The sequence below is a fragment of the Festucalex cinctus genome, chromosome 15 (genome assembly GCF_051991245.1).
Source record: "Festucalex cinctus isolate MCC-2025b chromosome 15, RoL_Fcin_1.0, whole genome shotgun sequence".
Lineage (NCBI taxonomy): Eukaryota > Metazoa > Chordata > Actinopteri > Syngnathiformes > Syngnathidae > Festucalex > Festucalex cinctus.
Window position 1 is genome coordinate 26,667,424 of NC_135425.1, and position 20,456 is coordinate 26,687,879.

Here is a 20,456-nt window from a genome sequence, read left to right on the forward strand (position 1 = left end):
CTACACACACACAAACACATTTGAAAGAATGTTTGAGCTGGTTTACAATCAACAAAAATCCAAAATTGTCCAAATTGGCATTTAATTTTTTATTTTAAATCATCGGTGATTACAAACCGTTTTATTCGTTTCTCAATACATTTGCCTCCATGTCCAGTAATATCGACTTGATTTATGGAATTGACCTTTTGCACCCACGATTCCAAAAATACATTTTCCATATTCAAAAACAAACACGATAATCTCTCTTAATTAAGCAGTTTTATTCAACAAAGACTTGAGATGAAAAAAGAAAAAAAGGAGACTTTGGCCTCACTACGACGCAGAAGGCCCCATGGATGCCCCACGGGTCCGGATCGGATCCGATTCTGTTCCGTCACGCGCCTTGCCAAACGTGGAGTTTAAAGCTGCTGTGGTGCTACATTCATAATTAGTCATGATCAATAAACCATCAGCAGAGTGGCGGCTGACGGGTGAAATCACAGCAGCTGTCCAAATCAAATTTCATCTGAGGCTTCACCACAAACTAACAAAATGTCCTCCATATTCAAATCCACAAGCTTCCTTCACAACAAAAGTAGTGCTTTGCTGCCACCTTGTGGCATCTGTAGTAAATAATAATAATAATAATAATAATAATAAACGGACAGACCCTTGTATTAGCTTCAATGTCTTAAAAAAAACTTCATTTTGTATCAACATAGAAGAATATTTGTAAAGACGCCTCACGATGGCGCCAAAGCACCACTTCTGCCTATATCAAGACTCTCTGCCACCTTCAACATTGCCACAAGAGGGTGCCAAAGCACTACTTTTCCTCGACAGGGCTTTTCAACTCCAATAGTTGAAATCGTCGAGTTGGAAAAACTTGTTTGTCACGCTTGCCATTTTGGCTTTTTGGTCATTTTGTGGACAACACAAATGTCCTCGTATTTGAATTGCAATCACCTGATTGAGCGGGTCACTGCAAAGGTCACCCGTCAATCAAATGTCGCCACATTCACGTTTGCGAGAGCTTCCGCGTTTGCTTTCGCCGTTTCGCCGACCACAGAATGGAGTCGAGACGGCTCAAAAAATGGCGGGCGAGCGCCTGCTCGACTCCTCAAGTGTACAATGGATGAGCAGCGGGGACACCCCATCGCCGCCTGGTGGTCGCCCCCCCCCCCCCCACCCTGGAGGCCACCTGAAGGTTTTCGGTTTCGTCCTCTTTGGGCGCATGTCCGTCCGTCCGTCCGTTCGTTTGTCCGAGCTTCCGGCGTCCTGGCTTAGATGGCGTGCGTGATGAAGAAGAGCAGCTCCACGTCGACGGCGGCCGGCGGCACGATGGCGCCGCCCCCGTGGATGACGGGGATCAGCGCGCTGTCCAGCTCGTTGGTGTAGCGCTGCGGGAGGAGGCGGCCGCCCGAGCCCGCCTGGTACTCCACCTGCAACGACGCGCGCAAACACTAACAAAACGCAGATCACTCATTTTTGCCAATCAAAAATGGGATATTTTCAGTATTTTTCATGTACAATTAGTACCTTTAAAAACACATTTTCAGCTTGTGAATGTCACATGACCAAACCTAGAAAACAGGTGAGCTGTGATTGGTTACCTGAACCCTTGTGACGTCATTTTCAGTCGACAGCAAGTTGCAAAATGTGTTTTTACAGGTACTAAATGTACGTGAAAAATAATGAAAGCATCAAATGAATTATAGACAAAATATAAGCTATTTATTGCTATAATAAGTGAAGTATCCCTTTTTAAAGGAGCCTCGCAAATCTTTGGACACGTTATTGGTAGGCCTTATTATTTTATTTATATATTATATTTATATATTAATTGATTTATTATTATTATTATTACTTTTTTATTTATTTATTTATGTTATTATATATATATATTTTATTATTATTATTTATTAACGTATATTAGTCTTATTTTTATTTTTTAAATTATATACACACACGTTATATATTCATTTATTTTTTATTATTTTTTATATTATTTATTTAATACATAATTATATATTCTATTTTTATTATTAACTAATTTATCTTTCATTTTTTATTAGATTTTATTATTTTATTTTTATTTATTTATGTTTTAATTTTTATTATAATTAGATATTATTGTTTTCTTTATTCATTTGCATTATTTTATTTAGTTTTATTGTATTATTTACGTTATTGGTTGGCCTTAAGTTTCTTGCGTATTACCTGTGTAAAAAAATGAAAAATGGTGAGCTTTCATTCAAGTTTAGTTCCACAAACATCCACGCCTTTACGGACAACAATAAAAATATTATTATTAATAATAATTCCTACAAAACAATCAGAATCTTGCAGCGTTGGCGGCTCGTGCCCTCAAACTGGGCCAATTGTCGGCGAGCCCCCCCCGCCGCCCTGCGCACCAACCTACCACGTCGTCGCGCGTGGACACGTGCAGGCTGAACGAGTTGATGGCGCCGGCGGCGAGGACGGCGAGGTGGCGCGTCAGAGCGCTGCAGGCGGCCACGGCGATCTCCTTCTGGAAGGCGGCGCACGACGCCAGCGCCGCCGCCAGGCTGCAGTCGGGAGACTTCAGCTGGTAGAAGACCTGCGAGGACGCCCGCACGTCAACATCCGAGACCTTCGCCGCTTCGTTGAAACGTCGGCCGCGCGTCACCTCCGAACATCTGACGATGCGTCCGTCGCACTCAAAGTCGGCGTCTTGCTGCGTCCTCACGCTGCGCACGCCGGCCAGGCTCCGCCCATCCACGCCGCTCGTCATTCTGGAGTCACAGGAAGTCGCCATAAGCGTTCCATTTTTTGAGACCGATGTCAAATTCCGGACGGATTCATTGAATCAAGCAATCATTAACTGGATTCAAATTCATTAACTGAACGACCGAATAGTTGAAAAAGTAGTTCACGAATAAAACTTTTTAAAAACATACATATATAAAAGGGAGGAGTTACAGGGAAAACACGAGTTTTTTTTTTAATAGTTCTGTTTTTCAGTAGTTTTTGAAAACAGAAAAACTGGCAATAATCGACAGGTTTTTTTTTATGATTTTTTGGTGGGGAGGAGTATGTTTGAATATCATTGTAATTAATTTTAAAAAAAGGCTGCAAAAAATTCAGCCAATTTTAGAGGTGTTAAATAGTTACAGGGAAAACATGATTTTTTTTTTTTTAATAGTTCTGTTTTTCAGTAGTTTTTGAAAACAGAAAAACTGGCAATAATCGACAGTTTTTTTTATTATTTTTTGGCGGGGAGGAGTATGTTTGAATATCATTGTAATTAATTTTAAAAAAAGGCTGCAAAAAATTCAGCCAATTTTAGAGGTGTTAAATAGTTACAGGGAAAACATTATTATTATTTTTTTATTGTTCTGTCTTACAGGAGTTTTTGAAAACAGAAAAATCGGCAAAAATCTGCAGGTTTTTTTTTATTTATTATTTTTTGGGTGGGGAGCAGTATGTTTGAATATCATTGTAATTAATTTAAAAAAAAAAAAAGCTGCAAAAAATTCAGCCAATTTTAGAGGTGTTAAATAGTTACAGGGAAAACATGATTTTTTTTTTTTTAATAGTTCTGTTTTTCAGTAGTTTTTGAAAACAGAAAAACTGGCAATAATCGACAGTTTTTTTTATTATTTTTTGGCGGGGAGGAGTATGTTTGAATATCATTGTAATTAATTAAAAAAAAAAAAAAAGGCTGCAAAAAATTCAGCCAATTTTAGAGGTGTTAAATAGTTACAGGGAAAACATTATTTTTTTTTATTGTTCTGTCTTACAGGAGTTTTTGAAAACAGAAAAATCGGCAAAAATCGGCAGTGTTTTTTTTTTATGATTTTTTTTGGGTGGGGAGGAGTATGTTTGAATATCATTGTAATTAATTTAAAAAAAAAAAGGCTGCAAAAAATTCAGCCAATTTTAGAGGTGTTAAATAGTTACAGGGAAAACATGATTTTTTTTTTTAATTGTTCTGTCTTACAGGAGTTTTTGAAAACAGAAAAATCGGCAAAAATCTGCAGGGTTTTTTTTTTTTTTTAATGATTTTTTTGGGTGGGGAGTAGTATGTTTGAATATCATTGTAATTAGTTTTTTTTTTTAAAAGCTGCAAAAAGTTCAGCCAATTTTCGAGGTGTTAAATAGTTACCAGGGAAAACATGAATCTTTTTTTAATAGTTTTGTTTTTCAGTAGTTTTTGAAAACAGAAAAATAGGCAAAAATGTGCATTTTTTTAATGATTTTTTTTTTAGGCGGGGGAGGAGTATGTTTGAACAATCATTGTTAAAAAAAAAATTTTTTTTTAAATTAAAAAGCTGGGGGGGAAAAAAAGAAAAGAAAAAAAGAGCCAATTTTCCAGGTGTTAATGAACGCGTTACCCGGCGTTGACGGCGGACGTCCAGTCGACCCAGCGCACGGTGACGTTTTCCCGGACGTCCGCCTCGTCCGTCTTTCCGCACGCGATGTTGAAGTCGTTCTGCTCCCGCAGAGCCGTGCGCAAGGCCTCCATGGTCTCCGGAGGCATCTGCACCATCACACCATCTAAACGTGCGCAAAAACATCACATTTCATTCAACTGTTTTCTTCCTCCGAATACGGACGTGTACAACTTGGTAAAAGTTTCACGTCTACAATAAAAATACAAAATGATTAACAATTGTGATAAAGGAAGAAGAGTGAAGGGAGAAAAAAAAAAAGTTTGGCAGGATTCTCACTTTATTCTCAGAATTGTCACTTTAAAGTCAGAATTCTGGCCTTAAATTGAGAATTCTTGATTTAATCTCAAAATTTTGACTGTAAAAGAATCAAGTATTTTATTCTCTTTAAAGTCACTTTAAAGTCAGAATTCTGAGATAAGTCAGATTTCTGAGATAAATCAGAATCTGACTTAAGTCTGACTTAAGTCACAATTCCCATAAAAAGTCAGAATTATCACTTTAAAGTCAGAATACGGAGATTAAAGTCAGAAATCTGACTTAAGTCTGACTTCAGTCCAAATGATCATAAAAGTCAGAATTCTGAGAAAAAAACGTCAGAATTCTTATAAAAGTGAGAATTCTTCGATAGAATTCTAAAAGTCAGAATTCTGAGATGAAAGTCATAATTTTGAATTAAGTCTGACTTAAGTCAGAAGTCTCATAAAGTGAGAATTTTGTCAAACTTGCTTCACTGGCCCATGATGAACATTTTGGTAATAATCGTGTAGCCCCATTCAAAATATGTGTCGCAATCTTAACGTTGATTTGGTTTTATTCACATCTCATAACCACCTATTTATTATAAATCTGAAACAATTGTTATTTGTATCCTATATTGACATAATTGAATTTCAATGCGATCACGGTGACGAGCGTGTTGACCTTCCACGATGCTGGACTTGGCAACGAACCCCGACGAGGCCTTCAGGGCGCCGTTGAAGACCACAAAGCTGGCACCCGTCACTGCCGCAGCACAGCAAAACCCCAAAAAACAAAAAAAGCTTCAATGGCGCCACCTAGCTGGGGCCGCGCAGAGCGCAGATGGCGACCAATCCACCTGTGCGCGTCTTGTCGGGCATGCTGTTGGCTTGCGTCTGGTAGCTGCCGTCCTCGTTCTGGAAGCACACCAGGTGCGAGTCGGCCTGCGAACTCAAGGTGGCGCCGATGCTGATCACGTGCTCGTTGGCGCCGCTCAACACCCGCTGCATCTGGAACGCACGCGTTTCACGAGGCGTTTCGTTTTTTTGGGGCTCATGTCCGTTTTGTTGGGATTAAAAAAAAAAAAAGCATGTTCATGCAAATCAACAAGGAAACTGCAAAAGTTACCAAATTAAATTAAGCTTTTTACGGAAAAAAAAAACAAAAAAACCCCAATACAAAAAAAAAAAAAAAAAACTTTCCCACCAAAAATCACTATTATAAAAGTTTTCCAATTCAAACGTTTTTTCAGTAGTTTTAAGAAATATTTTAATCAAAGATTTTCCCAGAAAGTTCCCCCTAACAAAAATGTCACCCAACAAAAAAAATTCTTACCAAAGATCACTACTATAAATGTTTTTGTATTTCAAAAGTTTTGGAAATTTTAGCAAATATTTCAAAGACTTTCCCAGAAAGTAAACACACACAAACTATAAAAATTTCACACAAAAAAACTTTTCCCCCCCACCAAATATTACTACTATAAAGGTTGTTTTTTTTTTTTGTTTTTTTTTTAACGTTTCAGTAATTTTAAGACTTTACCAGAAAGTTTCCCCTCCAACTATAAAAATTCCACCCAAAAAACATTTTTCCCCACCAGAAATCACGACTATAAAAGTTTTTTATTTATTTATATTTTTTTTTTCAACGTCATTTTAAGAAATATTTCAATTAAAGAGTACCAGAAAGTTTCTAACCATAACCCCGCCCAAAAAAATAAATATAATTCCCTCACCACCAAATAAAGACCTTAGTAAAAACCTTTTATAAATGGCAGTCCTACCGAAGCGTATTTGTCAACCTTGTCAACCCAGCAGGAAGTCGGCCATCTTGCCTCCTCTCACCTCATTGAAGCTGCTTTTTGGGATGTCGATGTAGCTGTGGCCCATCTCCATGTGGATCCGCAGACCCTCCACTGACGACAGGCTGTACTGGTAGTTCCTCAGGTCCTGCGTTCAAAACGCGAGTCAGCTTCAAAAGTGCTGCGTGTCGAGAAACTCGCGCTGATGTTTGGTGTGCATCTGAGGACTCACGGCCAGGAGGTTCATGATGGTGTGTCCTGTCTCGCGATACACCGACTCCCGAAAACGGACGCTCACGGGTGTGGTGGGGTACACTGCAAACAAACACATTGACTTTTTAAAATAAACACAGAAATAAATACATACAGTGTTCCCTCGTTTATCACGCATTCGTCTTTTGCGGCCTCGCTGTCTCATGGATTTCTTACAGCGTGTTTTTTGTTTTGCTTTTTTTTAAACATGCTTTTTGGTTTATTTATATTTTTTGGTCTGTGCGCAGCCGTTCATTATCTCTCAAAGCGACCAGGGATACACGGGCGGGAATCCTCGGTTTCGTCTTGACGAGACCTTTCCAACGGTGTTTGTCCCGTCGCTGCTCGACATTGCATTATGCAGATAGAAAATATATAACTGTGCTGTTTTAAAAGTACATTAAAAAAAAAACATTTGTAATGAAAAAATGACTGTTTAAAAAAAAAATGGTGAAAAAGCATTAATAATAAACTAAAAAAAATCATACCAAAACAAAAAAACAAATGAAAAAATATATATACTGTGCTAGATAGGTAAATTTAAAAACAATGGGAAAAAAATGTCTAAATTAAAAAAAAAAAAAAAAACGAGAATGAAAAAGCATTCATAATAAACTAAAAATATACTGTAATAATTAAAAAAAAAAAAAAAAAAAAAAACATACTTTTTTAATGGAAAAAAAATTTATGCAAATGATAAAAGGAACATATATTATAAATGAAAAAGCGTTTATAATAAAGCAAAAATCATACCAAAGCGGAATGAAATTAGGCAACACTGTAGATAGATAGAAAATTAAATAAATACATACAGAAATAAAAAAAAATAAATAAATATCGCTAAACCCACAATAATTAATAATAGTTGCCAATTTTTCCCACGCCATCGACACACCGTTGTATTCGGCGCCGAGTCGCAGGAGCAGCCTGAGGGGGAACACCTTGGCCCAGGGCACCTCCAGCTTTTGGATGAGAAGTCCGAAGAGGAACGGCTGCGCGGGGAGCGCGAGGCCGTCCAGCGGCTGGCAGGTGGGCGCGAAGAACAGCATGCCGCCGTGATCCTTGCTGCCCAGGAAGCTGCTGGTGAAGGTCACGTTGTCCAGCTCGTCCACAAACTTGCCTGAAGGAGGAGCAACGTGAGCAGGCGGGCGCGGTCAAACTTTTTTCCCCACGAGCGCCACCTTGCCTCTTTGCGCGTCCTGCTGAATGCTGACAAACAGCGCCAACAGGTCCCTGGGGAGACTTTTGTCTTCCGGGACGCACTCCAGGACGAAGACCACTTCCCTCTGGCCCAGAGCCTGCAGCCCGTTGGAGCCCAGGCACCAGCACTGACGCCCGCCGTCTGACAACAAGCCACCAATTTATTTACTTTTTCTGTCAGGCTGAAAAATACAGTAAATATCGATTCAAATGAAATGGAAAATGTACTAGCAGCGTTTTGTGCTCCCTCTTCGGTGCTCCAGTTAAAAAGGCAAACAGGAAGTTGGAGACGTTGAAGGGAGTGCTGGCTGACTCCAAAATAAAGTTAACATCTAATCACAATTAAATGCATTGATTGCTATCATTTTCGCAGTCATTAACGGCCCCGACAGAAACTCGGAAAATGAATTTCACAGTAGGACCTGACCGATATGCATTTTTTGAGGCATGATGATGATGATGATTGGCAGAAAAATGATACAGAAGAAATTTGCGATTGAATTCTATTAAAAGAACTCGGTTTTCTTCGATCACGTTATAATCGGTCGGGCCTTTTTTGACACCCCGCTCTACTCACATGTGACCAACTTGACGTTGACCAGCAGGTTGGCGTTGAGGACAAAGGTCAAAGGGCGAGGACCACCCTCTTCCAACAGGTGTCGAATCTGGCAAGGGGCGGGGCTTTCCTCCACCAACACGTCTGGCAAAGCAAACAGAAAGATGAACATGGCGAAGAGAGAAAGACCACGAGAGAGATAGACGGGAAGGCAGAACCACAAGAGAGGGACAGACAGGTGGGACGCAAAGACAGGCAGAAAGACAAGGAGGGCGTGACAGACAAAAGACAGACAGACTGACAGAGGGATACAGGCAGAAAAACAGACAATAAAATGAGGAAGTTGGGAAGGAAGCGTATTGCAAAAAATATTCGGGGGGAAGCTTTGTTTTTTTAGTATTTTTTTTCTGTGTTTCTGAATATTTACTCAGAAAAACAGGGGGAAAAACATTATTAAAAAAAAATAAAAATTCCCCCCCCCAAAAAAAAACAAAGACAAAAAAAAAAAAGGAGAGACAGACAGACTCGCAAACAAACAGACAGCAGACAGACAGACAGACAGACCTCCCGTGGCGTCCTCTCCGGTGGCGATGAGGAGCGGCGGAAGTTGATCTTCAGAGTCGGGCAGCAGACTCGGGGCCTTCCTCACCGCAGCGCCCAAACCCGCCAGCAGGGCGTAGTGCCAGGGCCCGCACGGGGGAGGCGGGATCTCCTCCGGAACCTCAGGACTCGACCCGATGCCGTTTTCAGCGTCCGGGCCCGGCTGGCGAAGACACAAAGGACTTGATGTGTCATCGCTCGCCACGAGGTCACGCTTTTCGAGCGTACCGTCGTTTCCTCCGTCGCGGCGGCGAACTCCGGCGGGCTCCGCTGCCCGGGCGCCGACAGCTTGCTGGTGTCGGCCACTTCCCCGTTGGGCAGGATGCCGTCGGCGAACCACACCCGCTTGTGCTCCCGAGGGCAGCCTGGAACGGGCGACAGGCAAGTCAAGTCAAGTCACGGCGGCCGGATGACGCCGTCGCTTCGGGAAGGCCGAGCCGGCGCACCGTCGTTGTTGCTCGGGTGTTTGAGCGCCGACACGGGCACCATGACGGTGGGCGGCGGCGAGTTGAGGGTGCCGGCGGCCCGGGCCTGCTGCAGGGGCGGGATGGTGCTGCAGTACTCGGACGGGACGTTGGGGTTGGGACTGGGACCCGTGGGGCTCATCATCCGCACCAGCGCCTGGGCTGCACGCGCCAAATCAACAACAGTCATCAGCTAACGCTAATGCTAATGCTAACAACAATGACAAAATTCCATCCCGTTTCTTAGCTGCACTTCGGTTCAGTGTTTGTTTTTCTTTCAGTGCCAATTTTGAGACCAATTATGAGTAGGAGTGTGGCAATATATCAATATCGTGATAAATCCTGATACTTCGTCTCCCGATAGATTATCGATACGCCGACGCAAGTATCACGATATTTGTAGTTAATAATCAGCCACTATAATGGCTCCATTGTTTTTTACTTATTGAGCAATTACTTGGCGGGCCACTAGTTAGTTGTCAAATATTTCATTTTTTGATCACATTTTAGAATTCTGATGAATCACGATTAATCGCTTAATTAAAAAGGCTTTTTGTCAACATTTTTTGTATGCTCTCATCCTACTTTTTTTCTAATCAGTTAATTACTTGCATAATTAAAAATGGCAATATTTTGACATGAAAAAATATTTTGAATGCCACCCACAAACTTTACTAGGATCATCTGAGGTCAAAATTAATAGGTGCGATTAAACTGCATTAATATATGATTAATGCGCTTTTTTGTGATTAATTAATGCTTTAACTTTGACAGCACTAATTATATTTATATACTATATATTATATGTATTTCTATAATTTACTTTATTTATTTATTTATTGTTATTTATTTATTAATTTTATTTATTTTATTTTGATTTATTATTTGTATAAATTGTTATTATTATAATTATTATATGATTCGTTTTATCGTAGATTATCGTGTATTTATTACCTACGCAATATATGGATAATCGCGGTATCGTCATATCGTGAGATAATCGTTGTCGTGAGCCTCGTATCGCATATTGTATCGTTATCGTGAGGCAGCCAGAGGTTCCCACCCGGTGGGGTCATCAGCATGCCTTCAAAAGTCCAAACAAGTCAATGACGTTCTAAAGCAACTTTTTCAAACAAAAACAAAAAAGTGTAAGTGATGCAACAATTTAAATGCATATTTCTCTGAAGTTAACATCCCCCCAAAAAAGGCAATTGACTGATGATTGGTCTCTCTCACTTTCCCATCCTTATGACGACATCAGCAGCGTCTGGGGGCAAGTTTGTCAACGGAACGACATCAACGCAGGACGCCAACGACGAAGACGCAACATGCGGCGTGTTCGACATGACGTCCAAGACACGCGAGCAAAAGTTGTGTCGCCGAGGAAGCGGCATGCGTCTCACCTCAAAACCTCCTCGGCGGACGCGAGCGCTCGTCCATCGCGCACGCCGCCGATTTGCTTCCATCTTTTAGCACGGGCCTGCTATAGCTTCCTTATCAATATGCGTGTGCGTGTCACGGAGCTTGTGCTAGTGCTGCGCACAGCGAGTGTGTGAGAGCAGAGGGGAAGGGGGGGGGGGGGGGGGGCGATGGCGTCACTCCACTCTATAGCGACTGTTGGCTGCACAAAATGGATGGCCTCTCTATCCCCCCCCCCCGCCACACCCCTTAAATTCTTAATTTAGACTGCGAGCGTCACAATGTTTGAGACGGGACTGCAACGCGCACACACACACAAAAAAAAAAAAAAAAAAAAAAAAAGTACCGCAGAGAGAATACTGAATTCCCCCCCCCAAATAACTCTGCAGCTGTCTCCCCCTCTGGCCTGGACGTGCGTTCACACCGCAGTGGAGGGGACAAAAAAAAAAAGGAAAGTGTGCCTTTTGAAAGCAGGCCGAGTCAACGGGAAGCTTGAAAAGAATTTGTCATTATTCAGAGGACCCTCGGAGCCTTTGCACTCTTAAATATTCAGAATCAGGCGACGCAATGACAGCAGTCAGGTTTGAAAAAGCAGCGCAACTGAAGCGCATTCATTTTGTCGTCAAAATGGATTTTTCATGATGTCGGACTATGGAAGTGACTTTCAGGAAAAGTACACTAAGTGAGTGATTTGAATTGACCTCAGTAAAAAAAAGGGACTACGACGTCTATAACCGTCAATGGCAGTGAATGAGTTATTCAGGGCGTCTGAACTCAATTGGCACTTTTGCCGGTTCAATATCTGATTTTATGAGCTTAATATTTTATATATATATATATATATATATATATATATATATATATATATATTAAAATGCAATTTCTTTTACAGACATTCTACTTTACATTTTCTGATTTGTGTTTTTTATTCAAGTGCATTTTTATAAAAAAAAAAAAAAAAGATAGTCCATTTTATTTATTGTTTTTGGCAGCTTTGATTATTGATTTTGGATAATTACAATGTTTTTTTTTTATTATATAATTCCAATTTTACATATCAAGAAATACAAGTGTAATTGCAAGAGTTTCCCATTAAATTATTAGTAAAAAAAAAATTAAAAAAAATATGAAAACTGAAACTTGTGAGGAAAAAGCAGTTAAGAAAATTGATGAATTTCTTGTCAAGCAAAATTTGTTATCCAAACAGGCCATTTTTTTGCTCACATTTTTGACACACAAAATTTCAATTGTCATAATAATACGAGAATTATGAACACAAACCTTTCTTCCGATATATGTCAAACATCCACAGTGTAGCGCCAACTAGTGGCAAGGAGGACTGAACCACTGCCTGATTTTTACCTTGAAGGGATACTTGACTCATTTGAGCATTTTTTTCGGCAGTAAAAAAAAACAAGACAAAACAAAAAAAATGTGCCACTTGCTGTCGACTGAACACGACATTACGTATGTTCAGGGCTCAGGTAACAACCAATCACGGCTCAGTTTGCAAAAAATCCAATCAAATCACAAAGCCAGAATTGGTTGACAATTTTGATCTGAAACGTTGCGTAGCTAAACTGGTCGCTTACCTTTGTGCAAGGTGTCAAAGCAGACGACGCACACGCGCGCCTCCTTCTCCAGGTACTTGAGCTTGCACCTCCTGCCGCAGCAGCCGGCGCAGTACACCTGCCGCGCGGGGAAGCCACAACACACAAAATGGAGGATGTCAAAAAGTGTGTCAGGAACAATCGCTCCTGATCCCAAACGGTCCACTTAATGCTCTTAAATCGGGAGCCTTAAAGGACTTAAGTGGATCTTCATGGGAAACGAAGAAGAAGTGCGGCCGCCATCAATCCTCTGCTCTATGTTTAGCGGCAGATGCTAACTTGAGCTCGCTTTCCAAAACAAACGAACGCAGGAGGGAGGGGGCGGGGCTGACTTGACACATTTGATTGCAAACGCAAACAGGTTTTTTGTTTACATGACAAAAACCAAAACAATGCCCATGTGAAAAACTACAATTTCTTTAACAGAATAAAATAAACAAAAATGCTATTTAAAGAAGGAAAAGCGAACTGAAACTGCATTTTATGTTTACAAAACTAACTAAAACTAAATGTAATTGTCGGAAAAATGCCGATCGTTTAAGTCTTTGGTCATTAATTTAACGCATGAACCGTTGGGGGATGATTTGAAGTGCGATTTGAAGTCGATTTATTTTGATATGAACCAGAATAAGGATGTTTGATGGTGCATCACACAGAAGTGACGTCATTGAGCAGCAGCCAATAGAAAAGCACCAAAAGATGATGTCACTCACATGATGTTTTTGAAAGGGATACTTCACTAAATTAGCCCATTATAGCAATAAAAAGTTCATATTTTGTCTATAATTTGATATTTTTATTATTTTTCACGTACAAATGGTACCTTTAAAAACACATTTTGCAACTTGCTGTCGACGGAAATGACATCACAAGGGCTCAGGCAACCAAGCACAGCTCACCTGTTTTCTAGGTTTGGTCATGTGACATTCACAAGCTAATTGTACATGAAAAATAATGAAAAGATCACATTTATTATAGGCAAAATATTCATGTTTGACTGGCAAAAATGGCTAAATAAGTAAAGTATCCCTGTAAATATTATATATTATAATACTCATTAAAAAATAAATAAATACTAAAACTAAGCATTTATCAAATAACTACATTTAAAAAAACAAAACGAAATCCCAACTAACTCAATTGAAAAATTCCAAAACTAAAATAATAACATTGGTATGAGCAAAATTCATGCATGGCTTTCATTATGTTCATTACACCAGAATGTCTGCACTTATTTTCATGCGGTATGGTAAGGATTTTTATGTTGCTAAAAAATAAATACAAAATTAATTCCATTAATTACAGACAAAATGGTCCTGCTGAAAATGGCTCAATGCGTAAAGTATGGCAACATTATCGGCTTTAAAAAATCAATCAATCAATCACTAAAAGGCCATGTGGGCCCCGTTTGGGCGTACGTACTTTCCCGCAGGCGCGGCAGTGATGGCGCCTCTTGGTGAAGGTGAACTTGTGCTGGCAGTTCATGCAGTTGGGGGCGTCGGCGTCAGGCACCCAGGCGGGCTGCCTGCTGCCCAGCGCCTCCGCGGCGGGGGGCTCGCCGGGGTAGGGCGGCGGCTCCGAGAGCTCGTCGTAAGCCGCCGTGTATTTCGGGGGTTCGGCGTTGGAATGCGGGGGGAAGCCGACGGAACTTTCCTCCTCGTCGTCGTCGTCGTCCGCCGCCGCCGCCGCCACTTTGGAAGAACACGTCGGCAGCTCGTCGTCGCCCTCCTCCGCCGGATCGGAACTTTTGGCGGCGGGGAGGAGCGGCTGCTTGGGTCTCGCCCCTCCGTAGGACGCCGCCGGCGGCTCGGACGGCAACGGGTTTCCCGTGTCGGGATGGCGCCCTCCGGAGGATTCTTCCTGACAAGGCGAGTGCGCGCTTCGCTCGCTTTCCGGCGAGACGCGATCTTCCGGATCCTCTCTGCAGCTCGCCAGCTCGTCGGTTTGCTGGAGGGAGGAGACGCCGACGCCGACGCCGGCGCCGGCCCGCTCGGCCTCAGCGTGGGCCCGCAGGAAAGCGTCCAGCTCCTCGTCCGTGACCAGCAGCTCGGCCTGGTCGCTCTCGGGGAGGCACTCGAAGCCGAACTCGGCGGCGTCCACCGGGCTGGACTCGGACGGGTCCGGAGGCTCCGCGGGCGGTTCGCCGACGCAACGCTGCTGCTGGGGTAGCGAGTGCAGAGGTTCCTCGGGGCGACGCGAATCCGCTTCCGTGTCCTCGTCTTCACGTTGCTCGGCGGGCTCCAGGGGCGGACGGCTGCCTGGCGACGCGTCACCGTCGCAATCTTCCAAGAAAAGAGGAAATATGGGACTGACGTGCAGGGTTATTCATTTTGGAATTTTCTTTTAGTTGGTTTTTATGTTGAGGGTTTTTGTTTTTTTAATTTAGTTAGTTTTAATTTGTTTTCAGGGTGGTTCTGTTCATTTTTATTAGTTTTAATTATTTAATAAGTGCTTAGTTTTAGTTAGTTTCAAGACTCATGAGCTTAGTTTTTTTATTTTTATTTTATATATATATACATACACACACATTTTTGTATTATTTTATTATATTATTATTTTTGTATTTCTATTATTATTAATGTAATTACTAATTATTTATTTATTAATTATTTTTTTATTAATTATTTTATTTGTATTTATTATTTTATTATTATTATTCTGCAACACTTGGAAGGAATAAGCTGTTAAGCAAATTATCGTGGATTTATTATACATATATATTCTTTATTATTATTATTATTATTAACTTTACTATTTATTTATTTATTTATTATTTATTCATTTATTTTATTATTGTCTTGATTGTGGATTTATTATCTGAGCATATCGATAATTGAGGTATCACCATATCGTGTGATAATTGTTATTGTGAGCCTTGTATCGTTCCCACACCCTTTTCGTTTGCATATTTTATGAATATAAATTTTGTTTTTGTCCATGTTGAATTTTTCATTTATTTTGCATTTAGAAATTTCCATCCATTCATCTTTCGGCGACACCTCCTTACTTTGGTCCGAGGGTTGGATGGAGTCGAGCGAGGCGGCGGCTCCGGACGGGCACCGGCGATCCGGGTTCCCCGTTTGCGAGGACGCGTCATCGTCCGGCGTCTCCTCCTCGTATCCTTCGTCTTGGGCGTCGCCTTCGTCGCGCGTGTCCTCGGCGGGCGCCGCGGGAAGAAGGATGTCCAGCAGGCTCAGGGAGGATTCCGCAAGCTGCTGCGGGTGCGAGTCGGCGTTCCGGCCGGCCGCGTGTCGCTCCTCCACTGCGAGGCTGCTAAAGTCCAACAGCAGCTCCTCCTCCTGGTCATCATCAAACTTCTCTTCTTCCTCCAATCGCTTCTCGGCGGCGTCCAGCTCGCCGAAGGCGTCGTGGCTGTCGGCTCGGAGCAAGACGGCCGAGCCGGTGTCGTTGACGAGGTCGCACACGGGCTTGGGGCCCCCGTCGGGGCAGGGCGGCGCCGAGTTTTGAGCGGCGCCGCGGTCGACGGACGACAGCAGGTCCACGCCGGTCAGAGGCTGAACTTGCTCCGCACTGCTGCTGCTGCTGCTGCTGTTGCTGGCGGTGCCGTAGCGAAGAGACCGGAGGTCAGGCAGGGTGGGGGGCGCGCCCGACGCCTCGGACGAGCCCAGGGTGAAGTTGTATGGCGAAGGCTTGCGGAAAACCGACTTGCAGTCGACTTCATCTGAAAGCCAAAAGCAATTATTCGCATTCAAAAAAAAAAAAAAAAAAGCGAGGAAGCGATCGAAATTGAAGTTACGCAACGTGTTGGTCGGAATCTGCGTTTGCGGAGATCGACTTCATGCTGGAAATTGAATTCCAGAAACTCTTCAGCATCTCACCTGAACTCAGCTCAAAGTCATCCAGCACTTTGTCCAGGTCAAACACAGCCGCCTTGAAGAAGCTGTCCATGCTGGCTTCACAATCCCTCCTAAAGCCTGAAGAACAAGCAAATACATAAATAAACACCTGACTGATTTCTATTATTGACTATGAGAGTCAGTTAATGAAAACATCTTTTGTGACACCATGAATCACACTAGAACAGATTAATGGCATCCCATACTAAAAAACAGCTGAAATGTTTTGAGCTACAATGCTGGACATGCTGTCAATTCCGTCTGTACAGCAAGACACGACTGTATTTATATTGAAAATTGAAGCAAAATGGAAATATGAGAGACCGTAACAGCCACTGGGGGGTGTATTGTTTTCATCTGCTCCTCATTACGCTTTGAAGCGAAGGAAGTTTAGCATTTTAACTCTTCAGAATGTACACACAACTTTGTTTCTTTTCAATTTCACTGACGTCAAGGCTGATACTTACATTTACAAGTGGGGGGTGGCTGGCAAACTCCGACGTTAACACCACTGGGACGATTTGTCTGCTTGTCTGTAGTTAGCAGACATGCTAACAGCTAGCAAACAGTCAGCGAGTGCAACATTTTGTCCCCCGCAAACTTCGCGACGACTCCGCCGATCACGTTTACGACCTTTCAACGGCTCAACATGTTGTTTCGAGTCAAATATTCTTCGCTCGTCGGTTCTACTGCTAATGTGGCTAGCAGGTTAGCATGCGGGGCTAGCTTGGGTTTGTCTTCTACCTGTTGGTTTTTGTACCGGCGTCGTGCTCGACTGTCGTTCTGGTGACAAACGTCATCGTCGGCTCATGTGACCAAATGAGCTTTGAAGAAAGCCGAGGAGAAATAGCGTTTTTTTTCCCCCTCCCTCGAGTTTGATTTGATGCTACAAGTCGAGAGTCTTCGCTCTGGCGGCCATCTTGGAAACACGGACCTGTGAGGCAGCGGACTGAGTTGAGCGGCTCGTGCTCAGCTCTCCTCTTTCGCACCTCCTCGAGTCCAGAGGTCATCCGGCGAACTTTAGAATTTGTCCCCCTGTGAGGCAAACGTCTAAAATGTAGGAATGGTCGTTAAAGTACTTTCAGACAAGGAAACGGCCACAAATTATAAATCGATCGATGAGATCTGACATCGATACTAACGTCTGAACAGTTTCGTTTCGTTTTTTGCGTTTTTTTTAAATCACATTTTTATGTGGATAACATCCAAGCATTTTCATCCCAGAAAGAACGTACACTGTTCCATTGTGTTTTTTTTAATTATTATTTCATGAGGTAATTGGGATGCGCAACGGCAACATGCTTGGAAGACTGTAAAAAAAAAAAAACGTCATAAAGACATAATTCGCCAAATGTGACGTATTTGCTTTTGACAAGCCCAAGTAGCTCCTCGTGTTTGTGTGGACGTCACGTCATACGCTGCGGCCAGAGCGGGTGGTGGCCATTCAGCACCAAGCCGACGAAGGCGAGTCACGACAAGAAGAAGAAGAAGAAGAAGAAGAAGACGGACAGGCAAACAATCGTTAAAATGACTTCCGCGAGAAGATTATGCAAGGTACCTTCAAAAGACACGCATTAAATACAGTTGGGGTTGTATTGTATGGAAGAAAACATAGAATCCAAGTGCGATCGTCATATCAACTAAATGAATTTTCAAGCGTTGTAAATGTATATTCTGCTCTGTTTGTGTGTGGATCCTTTTCATATGGCACCATATCAAAGCGTCCTCAAGATGCGGTGCAAATTTAGACAACACAATAAAGGTAGTTGGATGCTATAATGTGTGGCTTTGTTTTTTAAAAAAAAATGGGAGTTTGGGGCACAAACGCGGACTTGGCGCTTCCTCGTCGTTGGGAGAAGTGAAGCCACCGGCGGCCATCTTACGTTGCCAAATTTTCCGTGGCGTTTTCACGTCATGTTGTACCTCTACGGCGAAAATGGTGACATATAGTTGTACCATTAAGTCTGGAAGAAGCACAACGTACATTTAATCGCTAAGAAAATGACTCATTTTATCTAATACGGTGTCGGTGTTAGATGTGAACGGGCTGCCAGATTGTATCAGGGTCGCCTGCAGATGACGTCACGCTACATGATGGTCCGTAAATTGTCCGTTTACAATTGTTTAAAATAATAAGATTTATGGACTAAAATTGTAAATAAAATAAAATAAAATAAAATATGAAAGCATGATACTTTAAGAGTGAGTAAAAAAAATAGATTGAAGCGCCGGTGACGTCAGTACAGCAGCGCGAGCAAGCTTCGGTTTGGTTTCTGTTTTAGCTGTTCATAAATCAATCACAAAAAAACGTCTTAATGTTAATACGAACACATTACTCTAAACTGGCGATATTTGTCACATCTGAGACGATTATTTTGTGTATCATTTAGTCACTATTTTATTATACAATATATTTTGTGTTTCTATTCTTAGATTTATTTAGGTTTTTACAATTTAAGGCCCTTCATTTTGGAATTTAAATGACATCGTTAATATTTTCTTTCCAATGTTTGATGTCAACTGGATAATTTCCAGCCAGCGGGATGTGTTCGTTAAGGTGACCCCGATAATACGATCTGGCAGCCCGATCACATCTGACACCGATACCGGCACATATTCGGGTGCTAGTAGCTAATTAAGGACACGAACATCTGTAACCTTTTTTTTTTTTTTTTCCCCCCAGGAGCTGGAGGAAATCCGCAATTCAGGATTCCGGGAATTCCGCAACATTGAAGTGAACGAATCCAACATTTTAAGATGGCAGGCTCTCATTGTGCCTGTAAGTCAAGTCTACTTTAACGAGAAAGAACTCGTTTTCGACCCCCAAATCCGACTTGTAATCATTTTTTTGTGTTATTGTGTTGCTTGGCAAGGAAAGCCCCCCGTACGACAAAGGAGCCTTTCGGGTGGAGATTAACTTCCCGGCCGATTACCCCTTCAAGCCCCCCAAGATCACCTTCATGACCAAAATCTATCACCCCAACGTGGACGAGAAGGGTCACGTGTGCTTGGCCATCATCAGCGTGGAGAACTGGAAGCCCGCCACCAGAACGTCCCAAGGTCAGATCAAAATGTCAACATCAACCTTTTCATCTCAAAAGGAAACCTCCACCAAGGCCGAAACTGTCCTTGAACAGCAGTACCGAGTTTGTTTCATTTCTCATTTACGGTGGTCCTGAAGTGTAAAAACAAAAAAACTATAAACGACTGCAATTCAAAAAACACAAACCGAATGAAATAAAAACAAAACACCACAGCAAAAAAAGGAAAAAAAATCACACAGACGAAAAGGTAATCACAAACACACAAAAAAAAAGGGGGGGGCGGGAGTTAATAGCAAAAAAGAAAACAAAAAAAACTATTAAAAAGCAAAAGTATTAAAAACGTATTTCTACGTTTTTGGGTCAACTAACAGAACCACCCTGAAAATAAATTTATGCGTTACTGACTGGGGGAAAAAAAGCAAAAACAATCAGCGGGCCCGAAATTCTTGAAAAACAAAACAAAGGTCCCCGCTGTACTCACCCTCCAGTCCACCAGGTGGCGCAGTTCACCACGTTGTGCTTGTGTTGTGCGCAGTCATCCAGTGTCTGATCTCGCTGGTGAACGTGCCGCAGCCCGAGCGCCCCCTGCGGGCCGAGCTGGCCAACGAGTACACGGAGGACCGGGCGCAGTTCATGCGGAACGCCGAGGAGTTCACCAGGAAGCACGGCGAGACTCGGCCCGCCGACTGACCGGACCGGAACCTTCCTGCTTCTCTTCACTTTTTTTCCTGTCTGCCAAAACTGACTTTTTTTTTTTTTTAATTCTTTTTTTGGGTTGTGGTGTGTTCAGAATGATGTCCTGAAACAATGTTTATGACCAAATGTGAACACCTGTTTATGCTTTAATTTGTACGTCCTGTTATTCTGTTTCTATGAATTCTGCCTAGCAACAAGTGATTGTGCAATAGTATGACATTAATGGGACTTTCGGGCATCATTAAATTTTGTTGCACAAAAGTGACTAAATGTGTGAGCGCAATTTGACTTTGCGAAAAAGA

General features: G+C 42.1%; 3 protein-coding genes across 4 annotated transcripts in view; 2 read left to right on the forward strand and 1 right to left on the reverse strand.

Moving 5' to 3' along the window:
• Nucleotides 1–20,456, forward strand: part of LOC144001890 (uncharacterized) — a 263,910-nt gene that overhangs the window by 144,959 nt on the left and 98,495 nt on the right. The window lies entirely within an intron of this gene.
• Nucleotides 75–17,676, reverse strand: zfyve16 (zinc finger, FYVE domain containing 16). 2 transcript variants are annotated; one of them, XM_077497784.1, is made up of 19 exons: nucleotides 17,159–17,676; nucleotides 16,397–16,492; nucleotides 15,565–16,239; nucleotides 13,980–14,839; nucleotides 12,540–12,636; nucleotides 9,511–9,690; nucleotides 9,293–9,429; nucleotides 9,029–9,227; nucleotides 8,486–8,608; nucleotides 7,890–8,050; nucleotides 7,604–7,823; nucleotides 6,689–6,771; nucleotides 6,500–6,604; nucleotides 5,515–5,665; nucleotides 5,340–5,420; nucleotides 4,359–4,521; nucleotides 2,651–2,756; nucleotides 2,405–2,581; nucleotides 75–1,424 (listed from the first exon to the last, which is right to left on the reverse strand). In XM_077497784.1, exons 2-19 carry the CDS (start codon nucleotides 16,464–16,466, stop codon nucleotides 1,266–1,268), a joined length of 3,747 nt encoding a protein of 1,248 aa, XP_077353910.1. In that variant the 5' UTR covers nucleotides 16,467–16,492; nucleotides 17,159–17,676; the 3' UTR covers nucleotides 75–1,265. The 2 variants fall into 2 exon arrangements, with proteins under 2 accessions (XP_077353910.1, XP_077353909.1); XM_077497783.1 differs by having other exon boundaries at nucleotides 16,882–17,676.
• On the forward strand, nucleotides 17,358–20,424 carry LOC144002500 (ubiquitin-conjugating enzyme E2 L3-like). The gene is made up of 4 exons (XM_077497802.1): nucleotides 17,358–17,968; nucleotides 19,098–19,193; nucleotides 19,288–19,474; nucleotides 19,994–20,424. The coding sequence occupies exons 1-4, from the start codon at nucleotides 17,942–17,944 to the stop codon at nucleotides 20,146–20,148; spliced, it is 465 nt and encodes a 154-aa protein (XP_077353928.1). The 5' UTR covers nucleotides 17,358–17,941; the 3' UTR covers nucleotides 20,149–20,424.

What these genes read in the sequence shown, in the direction of transcription:
- zfyve16 (XM_077497784.1), bottom strand. Translation starts at nt 16,466, where the DNA reads ATGGACAGCTTCTTCAAGGCGGCTGTGTTTGACCTGGACAAAGTGCTG. An exon ending in ACTCGGCGCCGAATACAACG is followed by an intron (nt 6,772 to 7,603) that starts GTGTGTCGATGG and finishes GTTTGTTTGCAG; the next exon opens with TGTACCCCACCACACCCGTG. An exon ending in CAAAAAGCAGCTTCAATGAG is followed by an intron (nt 5,666 to 6,499) that starts GTGAGAGGAGGC and finishes CGTGCGTTCCAG; the next exon opens with ATGCAGCGGGTGTTGAGCGG.
- LOC144002500 (XM_077497802.1), top strand. Translation starts at nt 17,942, where the DNA reads ATGACTTCCGCGAGAAGATTATGCAAG. An exon ending in CCGCGAGAAGATTATGCAAG is followed by an intron (nt 17,969 to 19,097) that starts GTACCTTCAAAA and finishes TTTTCCCCCCAG; the next exon opens with GAGCTGGAGGAAATCCGCAA. An exon ending in GGCAGGCTCTCATTGTGCCT is followed by an intron (nt 19,194 to 19,287) that starts GTAAGTCAAGTC and finishes TTGCTTGGCAAG; the next exon opens with GAAAGCCCCCCGTACGACAA.